This window comes from Meleagris gallopavo, chromosome 6 (genome assembly GCF_000146605.3).
Source record: "Meleagris gallopavo isolate NT-WF06-2002-E0010 breed Aviagen turkey brand Nicholas breeding stock chromosome 6, Turkey_5.1, whole genome shotgun sequence".
NCBI lineage: Eukaryota > Metazoa > Chordata > Aves > Galliformes > Phasianidae > Meleagris > Meleagris gallopavo.
In genome coordinates this window covers 12,138,523-12,150,623 of record NC_015016.2, presented here as the reverse complement: position 1 = coordinate 12,150,623, position 12,101 = coordinate 12,138,523, and the positions used below count along the sequence as shown (strand labels likewise).

The following is a 12,101-nucleotide window of genomic DNA, read 5'->3' as shown; positions in this document are numbered from 1 at the left end:
TCTGGGAAAAGAGGAATAGAAGCAGATCACCTGGCTGTACAGGCAACCAATCTGACAGCTTGAGTGGCACTCCTTTCAGAGGCGTACTCTCTAATGATTGTATAGAAAAGGGCTGGGCTCTTCTAACACAGCTGACTACTGTATTATTTTGTTTCCTTCTTTGTTTTATATTGCAGGGTAAGGATGGGAAAATGAGATTTTTCTTTAGCTATGTAATCTTGCTATTACTTTCAGATGTGTAATTTATAGGCTTTTGGCAAGCTGTGAATATGCTGCAATAACTAACTCTTCTTTTTTTTTTTCCCCATTCCCGTCAGCCTTCTGCTGCGATTCACAGATGACACATTTGACCCAGAACTTGCAGCAACAATCGGTAAGTATGTGCTGATGCTACCTGAAAAAAATTTACACCAACTGCAGAATGAAATAGCAGTTTGTTTAGACTTGCCAAGCCGGTAGAGAAGTTCAGTCATGTCTGTTATTCTGTGAGAAAAGAATGATGTGGATACAGTTTAGCATGTAGCAGTAATTGGTGTGTTGTCTGTACTGAGCTGCAGTTGTCCCCTTTGTGGTAAAATATATCCTTGGCTGGGAAAACCTGGTAAGTGTCATCCTTGGTAAAGCTGTAAGTCATGAGTATGGGTAGTGGGAAGCTCTAGTACAACAATCTGCCAATCTTTTCTAGCACTTCAGGCTAAAATGGAATTGTAACAAACACTGTTATGACTGTTATGTCTCCTACTGATTTATTTGCAAAGTAGCTATGAAGATGTTTGGATAGTCCAGAACTTGTGAGTAATACGATATTTGGGTAGCTTGAGTGTTAAAAGATACTTCGGACTCCATTAGAGGATGTCAACTTTTGCAACTTGAACAGTACTGGAGTGTGCTAGGCAGTGTAGCTTCTGCTTTTCCCGTACAGGGAAGTAGTTACAATGTGTTTTATGTTTTTATGTTTTTTCTAGTTACTAATCAGTTCCTTGGCAGCAATACTATTGAAAAATATTGAAGAGAGCCATGAAACTGGAGTTGGGGAACAAAGGAGTGAGATCATGACTGTGTTGATATGATACCTACCAACAGTGAAATTAACTGTGTTTGTGGAAAATGACGCAGGAATGCAGGATATCCTATGTAGAGAGTTGCATCATGTTCTTAGAAGTTTGATTGTGCTTCTTTTGGTGGCCATTTGTGCCACGTTAATAACTGAAGTAATGTAAAATAAAAGTAACTTCTCTGTACAATGCATTTCAATTCTAGGACGTTTCTTACTTCTTCTACGGAGTTCTGGCTGAGGACTCTGATTAGGAGCAGCCAAATTCAAGAAAAAAAAAATATGAATCTAGGTCAGCTTTGTCTGTTTGTTTAAGAAGTCTTCAATAATGTTAATAAGATAGAGGAGCACTTTCAATGTGCAGCATTCAGAAATGCAGTGATAGTGAATTTAAGACAAGAAAAGGCTTAATAAATAGCATTACTTCTCTGTATGGCTTCTGCTGGGTGTCATGTGGGAATCACTGCTGTAAGCATATTATGGTTGGGGAATGATCATATGCAGAGGCAGTAAACAGGCACGTGTTGCTGCTGAGCACTGAGCACTGCTGAGGCTTTCCTATTGGTGTTGCATAAGTTCCTGAGTAGGTGTCGGGGTGGTTTTTTTTTTCCAGCTGATCTTACTGGTGCAGTACTGTGTGCTGGCCCAATTAAAACCAGCATGCTGACCTCTTCAGAAATGCAGGGATTGGGGTTTTTATTCTGAAGATTTTAAAACTTCAGAAAGGACTGAAATTTACTTATGGATGGAGATGTTTTCAGAGTATCCCTGACTTAACCTCATATATCTGCCTAGCAGGGCAATGACAACATTTCAGAGTTGTTATTGACTTTGTAAATGATAGCTTTCATGTGCCATTGAGCCTGAGTGCTTCATCACCAAAAGGACAATTTTAACTTGTCCCAGAAAGGACAAAACAGTCACTTAAGCTGCTTCTGTTTTCTTTGACAAGTGTATGCCATGAGGAAATAATTGGGTTGTGCATTGAGGATGCACATTAATTTGCTTGTTTTAAATAAAAACAATAAAAGTTCAGGTAGCATTGCGCCACGGTTTTTCATCTTCAATTGTGTGATGCACAATTCAGTATCTTATTAATTTGGACCTAAATATTGAAATCATGCATTGTGGTTTGTGACATTTGATTGCTGGGTAATAAGAAGCACAAATTTCCATGAGCAAATGAAGCTGCGTTACAAGAAAAGTTAGTCATGACATACATTAGTGCAAGCTCACTGTCAGACCATGTAAAACATCAATCTTTGTGTAGTCGAAGGGCTGCGGTGAGCTCTTCCCAGAGGTCTTTTCTTCTCTGGGCTGAATGAGAGCAGCTCCCCCAGCCTGTCTTTGTAGGGGAAGTCCTCCAGCCCTCTGAGCATCCTCATGGCCCCCTCTGCACCCCTTCCATGTCCCTGTTGTGCTGGCTGCCCCAGGCCTGGGCCCAGTGCTGCCCGCAGAGCCTCATAAAGGCAGAGCAAAGTGGGGAAAAATCTAGAGTAGATGCTGAGAGATCCTGATGTGATTCCTTCTCTTTGGGATTTGTCACACTGCACAACAGCAGTTAAAGTTTTGTCACATGTTGTGTGGAGCACTTGCGGGATAGCAAATTCCTGTGGATTTTTTTCCCCCATTTAAATGAAAAGGGAACAGAATCTGGGTTGTACTTTGTTTTGTTTTGTTTTTTTCTTTAAAGCAGCTAAGCTGCAGCATCTCCATTTTCTGACGAATGTATTACTGAGAGGCAGCCTTTCAGCTCTTAGGACAGGCTTTCTTTGTAGAGACGAAGTATTTGGGAGTGAATTCTTAGAGAATTCTTTACTGCTACAGGACAAATCCTGGATGTGAAATACTGAGGTTTGCAAGACAGTGAGATGCCAAAAGACTTTGTGAATGTTTTGTACTTGAATGTTTTCTTGGGCTGATCAAACGCTGTTTCACTTTGAGTTTGGGGATGGAAGTCCTTTCTAGTGGGACTGCAGAGCACCACGCGATTCCAAAATGTGTGGATTGACTACAAAAAGTGTTATCTTTCAATGTCATCTGCTTACTGACTGCTGAGTTGGGTGAGATGTCTTCGGCTTTTACTTAGAATAAAAAAGGAAGAGAGAATACTGTGTTAAGGCTTGGCTGCAGTAAGGCTGGTCTCTTTCCTTTTGAGACAAGAGGAAAAGTGTGTGTCCTGTACAAATCTACAGCTGCTGTGTGCAATATAAATTTCAAACCATTTGTTTGCAGGGCTTTTATTATTTAGGATTTACTATCAGTCCTGCATTATTCTCAGGAGTGTGAACTGATTCGGATAAGTATTTCGGCTTCAGTAGTTTCTGCAGGATTAACCATGTCCTGTTCTTCCTACCAGGTCATTGTCCTCCTTGTGTTCTTTTGAGGCAAACTTGTTGCAGGGCTTCATCTCAAACTGTGCCCCACCACTTTCTGTAGTCCTTACTGCTTTTGCCTGCCTCCTTGCTCTCTGTATGAGAGATTCTAGATAAACATGAAATGCAATCCTTATTTCATAAGTGAAGTAATGTATTACATACATCTCTCTTAGCTTTGTAGCCTTCCTTGCACTTGGAGTCCCGCAGCTCCCAGATGCCTGGCTTCTCAGTTACCTTTAACACAGATAACGTGCTCCAGCTGACTTTGCACTTGGTACAAGTACAGCATGGCATGGTGGACTAAGAGCAGCGGCAGCATGAAAGGGACAGAACTGTTTCTTGCAGACTGTAAGTCTGTAGTCTGTTGGTGTGTAGTGCCGGATCCCTCGGGCAGTCTGTGCCTCCACACATGAGTACAGTATAAGACCATGCTCCCTTGGTTTTGGCTGCCTGCTAGAGTATGGTGGGAAGCACTGTCTGTCGCCCTGACAACAGAAAGCTGACATCAACTCATCTTGCAAGCTTAGAACTGACACTTGTCACAAGAACATGTCTGCATTTCACTGAACCACTTACAGAACAGAAATGCACTGCTTGTTCTCTTTAACAAACAATTTTATAGAGGCCTGAACTTTTCTACTTGCTTTCTTATATCATTTAAAAAAAAAAAATTGTCTTGCTTATAGAATATTTGATGTGTCTTAATCACTTGAAAAGATATATTTTAATGTGCTTTTTTCTTTTAGTAATTCAGTCTATAATACATGGGGTTTATTCACTATTTTAGTGTCTTAATTTGTACAAATTGCTTGTGCAAATTTTAAACATTACCTCTTGATTTTAAGCTTATCAGCAAGACTAACTTAAAGGTGCATGTGCACTTTCCATTACGTGAAAATTGCAGAACAGACAGAACATTTGGTCTGTTAACTTAATGGGAGCACAATAACCTGGCTTTGAAACACAATTGATGCTCTAAAGGGGAAAAAAGTCCTTGAAACTGCTGAGACATGCTTTGGGTTTATGTGAAGTATCCGATAGATTTGTAACACCTACAGTTACAGATTTTAATATTGGATTGATGGGTAAATCTGTACTGTTGGCAGTCAGATGTTCTAGCTGAGCAGTGGTGATTTTCACAGTTCAGGGAAAGAAATACAGCATTGCTGTGGAGGAGGAGATTGTTAGCATAAAAGTTACTGCTGAACACTGAAAAATTGTTGGGACAGAATGTTCTTCAGGACCCAGTTGTAGCAATCTGCTAGCATGGAAGCCTGCTCTGTACTAAGTTCTACGAACTGGTATTTAAAAGATGAAAGCTAGTGGTGGCACTTCTTTTCTGTGAACATAACTGCAGAATAATGTGCCATACTTGTGCATGGCATAAAGATTTATATTACTGCTTAATTGGGGATTAAGAGTCTTTGCCACCGAAAAATGACATTATTATATTTCATTTCAGGGCTACTGGCTGATGGGGAGCAAAATGAAACCTAACTGTACCCGACCTCTTCCTCACTTGTTTTACCATAGTTTTTAAGTTTGTCCTCATGTTGTTGTTTGTAGCTTTTCTTGGGGAAGTGATAGGCTCTTAGTTCCCATGTATTAAAAACAAAATAATAATAAAATCCTGATGATATGAATAATCAACCTCTACGACAGTAGAGCTGTTACCATGATGTCTGTCTGTGTCTCCATCGTTATGTGCAGTACTTGTGAGTCCCTAATGCTTCTGGAATCCTTATAAGATGTTCAAATAACCTGGAGCTTATTTGATGTGCTCGTTAGAGCAATTAGTGTCATCTAACATTATTTCTCACAGGATAGAGGTCATGTATTAGATCAGTCCCTGTCTATGCTTATTTGATGAGCTTGTTTGCTGTTTCCCTGCCTTGCTACAGCTTCCTTGTTTGTTTTGAAAGGATGTTGTTCGAGGCCAGTGATATGCTCAAGAACATGTCTTTGAGTAATGAATTGAAAGTTAACCCATTTGAATTAAAACATGAATGCTTGTCAAGGCAAGTGTACTTTAATGTTGGAATTTTTTCCCTTATTTCCATAAAATATTTGAGTCAGTGACTATAAAGTTATTGGGCTTTTACAGAAACCCTTCAATAAAACCTTATGAGTGTTGGGAACAAAGTGTGGAAGTAACCGATAGAACTTACTGCTGCTTGTTTTATGAGTTTGATTTTTTTTCTTCCATTTTCAGAACATGTGGAGTATATATTTGAAGGAGTAACATATTTTTTTTTCCTTCTCCAGGTGTGGACTTCAAGGTGAAAACTATTTCAGTTGATGGAAACAAGGCTAAATTAGCAATATGGGTAAGTCTTGTCTTGTTCTTAATATATTGCTTTGTTTTGGGAATGGTGATGGCTTGTGTAAGGTATAACTTGTTTAATGTAAAATGATTCGATACAGGAGGGTAATTTGGAGGCATGGGGGTTTTAGTACCTGAAGTTACTTACATTTTTGATATGTGAAGTCTGCAGCATGTGTACTGCTCAGATAGATTAAATAATACTCTGAACTTTGACAAGGAATCAGCACTCTTAATAGCTGTGGGGGTTTTCTTGTTCTTTTCTAAGCTGTTGGCACTTCAAATTTGAGGATGTAAAGTTGAATTTACTTTAAAACATACGGACTTCTTTCAGCTCTGTCATGGGATGTTAAATTGCATTTACCCTGGGTCTTTGGACTGAGATGTTAGAAGGGAGAAACATACCTCTACCACAGACTTTGATGCTTGTTATGAAATCTTAGTGTTACAGCTGTATTTCTGGCTGGCTGCTGCCTGCTAGCTGTAGAACAAATGCTACAATAGAAATAATCTAATCATTCTCTAATCCAGTTATTCACTGCACTTGGCAGTTTAAATGTGTTTCCTGGGACAGACTATGCAGAATCTTAGTTAATGTGAGTGAAGCAACAGAAGCAGATGTAAATTCAGTTATTCAGATTGTTGCGTATGTTAAATTACTTTGAGTCTTATATTGTGTATTCTGTAGGATGCTTGAGAGCTAAAATAGAATCTGCTCAAATTCTGAGTAACAGAACTTTCTGGATGGCTTTTTAGGATACTGCGGGTCAGGAGAGGTTCAGAACACTAACACCCAGTTACTATAGAGGTGCACAGGGTGTTATTCTAGGTAAGTACAGCTTTGCATGCGATTTTGAATAAGTTGATGGTTTTCTCGTGCATTGGAGTACCAACCCACCTAACCTTTCTATGCTAATTGATTTTGAAAGTTTTGGACCTTTGCGTGGAGCAGCTCCTATACAAAAAGATGTTTAGTTTTATGTCTGGCTACTGTGTAGTCTGTCTCATGGGTCTGAGAAACAGGGATTGTGCATGAGTTTATAAGCTGCTGCTTCTTAAAGGGGTATCTTAGCGCTCTTTAAAGCTTTCTCTGACTGGAGAGATTCTTCACTAAACTGTTCAGTTATTGTCTTCAGTCCAACTGCTTAATTTGGAATAACCTGTCATTAGACTTCCTGGTAGGTTTTGTTTCATAGGTACTGTTTTTCAAGTTCCATTATGTTCCCCATGTAGGAAGACACTGTCAAAACATGTCTTAAGTTCCTTAGGTATTGCCTCTGAACTTACTACTTACTATTGAATGCCTTAAGAGTAAGCAAACGCTATTTGGGAGTTAGGAAGTTCTGTTGAGATTAGCCCTCTGACTTTTTAAAATAATCCTCTACTATTTCTTTGTTGAACAACTCTCTAGAAATCACTTGTTCTTGCGAGTGAAACCAACTGTTAATACTTATTTACATATGGGGTAGGAGAATGAAGGAAGAAGATTTTTCAGTGCTTGAAATGGTGAATATTAGGTAGTCACTGGCTACTGAAATTTAGATCTAGGAAGTGTAGCTGTTAGTGCGTCTCATTACTTGTACCTCATATAAAATGCTACGTAAAATGGAATGCTAATGTGCTGAGGGCATTAGTTGTCAGTTTACTTTCTTAGCTAAAAATGAGGAGTTACTGAAGAAATTATGGCTGTTTGGTCTGGTGGAAGCTGAAGAGAGACCTTGTTACTCATACATAAGTTGCACCATGGAGGATGTTTGTCTCAGATGTCTTAGAGATAGAATGCAAGGAAACATTCTCAAATAATGCCAGGGGAGGTGGTTGGATTGGATATTAAGGAGAATCTCTTCACAGAGAGGGTGATAAAGCATTGGAGTGGGCTGCCCAGGGTAGTTGTGGAGTTCCCAGCACTGGAGGTAGTTGAAATGTGTGGACATGGCATTACAGCACATAGCTTAGTGGTGAGACTTGGGAGATCATATTGATGGTTGGACATAATGATCTCGAAGCTCGTTTTCCAACCTAGATGATTCTGCAATTCTGTCAGCACCGCAGCAGTGCAGTATAAGTAACACTCATACAAGTGAGATGCTCAGTGCAGAAGGTGGTGACATCCACTAGATGTATCTTCTGTAACGATGTTAGTAAGTATCCTGTATCTGTGGTTTGCAGACGTGGAATTCTTTGAAGATAATAGTCTCTGTCCTATAAACCAGAATGTCTAAACATAGCTGAATCTTAGAGTTGTTCTGCATTTGTATCATCAGTGGTTGGAGCTGGTGATTGAAGTCTAAACTGGATTCCTTGGGGTTTCTTTGGTTTTCTAATTCAAAAAACATAACTTTTGCTCTTGTTCTAATGTAGGGTGTCTGTCTTGGAAAAAAGTATTTTGAAATAATATTGCTTATATCTTTCAGTTTATGATGTTACGAGAAGAGATACTTTTGTCAAGCTGGATAACTGGTTAAATGAACTGGAAACGTACTGCACAAGGAATGACATAGTGAAAATGCTTGTTGGAAACAAGATTGATAAGGTAAACTTGGTTCAACTGCATTGAATGTTCTGCTAGCATATTTTGCTAATAATACATATTAATACTGTCTTATAGGAAAACCGTGAAGTTGACAGAAACGAAGGTCTCAAATTTGCAAGAAAACATTCCATGTTGTTCATAGGTATGTTACAGATACTTGCAGAGATTTTACTTGAGTTTTGTTTTGATGAAAGTAGCACTTCTGTAGGACTGAAGTTTTATACACATTAGTGGTGTTTCTCAGCTGCAGTAGGTGCAAAGATAAGTTACACCCATCTTCCATAAATCTGTCTAAATGTGTCCAATGGTCTAGCTTAACTGTGAATGAGTATACTCGAGACTCAGTAAGAGTTAAGGGTGGAATACAGGATTGACTGTAGTTTGACAAAAACTGTTTTTGCTTTGAGGTTCTGCCTGATTTCTTATAATTGTTAAGTGTTTTTTTTTTTTCCCCCCCTTAGTCCAGACCTACTTGCTGAGTTACAAACAGAAGCAAGATGAATCAGGGAAAACTGGTACTAATAGCCAACTTTCAGTATAGCAAAAGAGCTGGTACTTGACAAACCTAGAGTAGAAATGGAATGTAAAAAGAAGTGGGAATATAGTTAACTTGTAAATGGTGGGTAGGATGGGATAGTGACTGTCCTGACCGGAGGAAGGATCTTGGTCTCATTTTGCTGTAAATGAGATGGGTTTAAAATTAAATTAAAAATGTATAGTGAATTGATTCTTTATGCACAAGTTTGTTAACCCTTTCATGTAAGAATCAGCAAGAAGTACTTAATAGGACGACTCTAGTAGCAAAGCAGTTCACTGACACACTCTGTGTTCCTCTGTGATGTAGATGTGTTCATCTGCAACTAATATGTTTTTGTCTAGCACTTTGCAGTATTTTTGGCTTTAGAGTCAGATGTGAAAATTTAAGCTCAAAACTGAGGTGCAAGCTGTTAAGTGCATGGAATATAAAAGGAAGCATGAAACTTAATACACATGTTTGTGTGTGAGCTAAGTGTCTGTGTGACTGTACAGAAGAACAGGGCAAGCCTTAGTGGAACTGAATAGTTACAGATGGTTTCTGTTTGTTCTTTTAATACACCCAGTGAGCAGTGTTTTGTGGTGTTGATGAAAGAAATATTCCTGAATGAGATTATCAAGAATTCTGCTCAATGCAGGAGAAATGAGACCCCTGGTCAGTTTTTAACAGAATAGTTTTATCGTGGAGGTTGAACCAGAAACCTACAGTATGGAGTCCTTTGCTTATAGTGATAGTAGTCCTACAGTTCAGGCAGCAGAAAACTTTCTTCTTACTGAAGTGCTTTCCACAGCAAAAGTAAATGTAAACTGTGAGTCTCCATATATTCTGGTGACATTCAATCTAAAAGTTCTCTTAATAAAGCAGCAAGTAGTGGGAACAAACATCTGCGTACCTGCTAATTATGATACTGCTACATGTTGTAGAACATGTTGTAGAAGTTGTAAATCTAGGTGGTAGGTTAAGACTTTTCTGAAAGAGGAAGTACTGAACAAATTATTGGAAGCTATGCTAACACTGGACTTCTTGTGTCACTTTTCTAGAGGCAAGTGCAAAAACGTGTGATGGTGTACAGTGTGCCTTTGAAGAACTTGTTGAAAAAATCATTCAGACTCCTGGACTGTGGGAGAGTGAGAGCCAAAACAAAGGTGTAAAATTATCAAACAAGGAAGAAGGACATGGAGGAGGTGCTTGTGGTGGATATTGTTCTATGTTATAAACTTTGGGAGGCTTATTCTTTGCATATTTAAACAGATAGTGACATCTTTCTGTAAATAAATCCATTAAATGCTATTTTTAGGGACCTTGCAGTTTGCACATACTTGTTTTGTATCATGGCAGTGAACACTTGTAGGAAAAATGTTCTGCAGCTTTCCCAGTTTGAGAATGTTATGGTAAGCATGCCCAATTTGCCATCTTCAGGTTTTTATAAAGTAGCATAAATAATGTGCAGGAACAAATGCACTAAAAGTTTTATGACTATATACATCCATCATGTAAGTACTCTAAACAAATCCATCTAACACATGCACATTACTACATTGTCTGCTTTCTGTCTCATTTTTAAATACTCTGAAATTACAGAACTACGTAGTGTACACAGACCTTGAAAACAGTGTAAGCTATAAATGTTACATTTCATCTCTTCTAGCAGATGCTTTTTTGATATTAAAAACAACACAATTACACAGTTCTGAGGTAAATGCTGAATTTGTATTTCAGCTGAGCTGTCAAAAATACAAATTGGCACAGGCCATAATTGATATCAGCACCTTCTGGAAGAGATGCCTTGAAAGCTTCCTTTGCAAAGCTGAGGGATGCCCTTTTTTCTTTTTAATCATCACTTCAGTTGATGGCTTAACTGGAGTTTTAATCCTGTGATATTTATATACTAAATTTGTGGTACTCTTGCACTCTAGGTTTTTATGATGCAGTCTACTCTAGGCCTGCTGTAGAAAGTCTTCATTTTTGGCAAGGAGTCTAAATGACATCTTTGTTCTTTCATTGTGAATCAGTTTGCCACTCTTCAGTACAGATGCCTCATTTTCTTAAATGCTTATAACTATCTCAAACTGTAGCTCACTATGACTGTGAAGATCTGTATTATGTCTGCTTTGTGTGGCTACCTGTTTGGAAATATAACTTCCTATCACAGACACTAAATGGGAAGCTCTGGGGCTACTGTATGGAAAATACTATTACAATGAGTATTCACTTGAATTAACTGTATCAAAGCCAATGGTTTGTTTCAGAAGACTTGTATAGACTAATAAATTTTTTTTTCCACAGTATTCAACTTTTCTAACCTCTTTCTATTGTAGAGTTGTATATTTTCTAGCACATGCAATTTAAACCAGGTCATTTCTTACAGAGAAATTATTTCTGATTTGTGAAGGACAAGACAAGGATGCTGTGTTGATTTTTATTTTTTTAATAATCACTATAGTGCAATCAGTAACTGAACTGTTGGGCAACTTCTTGTAAATATAGTGAATTACTGCCTTTTCTTACTGCAAGGTATTGTGTACATGTCAGCGTACATGATCTGTATTTTGCAGCAGATCTTGGCTGCTTCTGTTAAAATACACTTTTCTTCACATGGAAACTGCTTTCTATTCTGTTTTACACTTGCTTGAAGACAATATCAAAATTTGGAGACTTAACCAGACTAGTTGTTTTTACCAAATATTGTATCTATAGTATTGTTGATGTAGTAGGATAATTTAAATATGTAAATGTAATTGTTATTAAATACACATACATATTATATTGAAGTGTTAGATTTGTATTAATGTTTTATGATGCAGAATGTGAGCTGAACATGTCTTACTGTTAGTGCTGAGGTCGCTGGTTCTTGTTTTGTGTAGGTTGGTGGCAGTGGAGACCTGTAGAAGCATTAAAGCTCTGAATAACTTATTCTGGTATGATTTCACTAATATTGGGCAGATGTTGTAATGCAGGCAGAGGCCTGTAGTACTTCCATATCCATTTTTCCACCTGGTCTGGGTACATCTTTGAATTGGGAAAGGACTTAATTTTTAGTTTGTATCAAAAAGATCCTTTTATCACAGGATCAGGATTCATCTTTTATTCTGATTCTGCCTAATCTGACAGCTTCTCTTCCCAAAGGGAGAGGAACTGCAGGGGACTCTGAATAGTGGCATTGTTCTGCAGAAGAATGAAGTCATTTGCTTCTTTCTCTGGAAAATTGGAGATGGGGTGAGGGGACAGAGTAGTATTCTGAAACAGCCTGCTTAGTAAGGCTTCAAACAGAGCTGTCT

At 38.3% G+C, this 12,101-nt stretch overlaps 1 protein-coding gene across 1 annotated transcript; it reads left to right on the top strand.

Moving 5' to 3' along the window:
• Positions 1 to 285: 285 nt before the first annotated feature.
• RAB18 (RAB18, member RAS oncogene family) lies at positions 286 to 11,736 on the top strand (the record flags this gene model as incomplete). The annotated part of the gene is made up of 6 exons (XM_010712515.2): positions 286 to 373; positions 5,698 to 5,759; positions 6,512 to 6,584; positions 8,170 to 8,288; positions 8,364 to 8,430; positions 9,864 to 11,736. Coding segments are annotated over 6 exons (585 nt in total), but the record flags the coding sequence as incomplete, so codon positions are not given.
• Between the last annotated feature and the right edge of the window lie 365 nt (positions 11,737 to 12,101).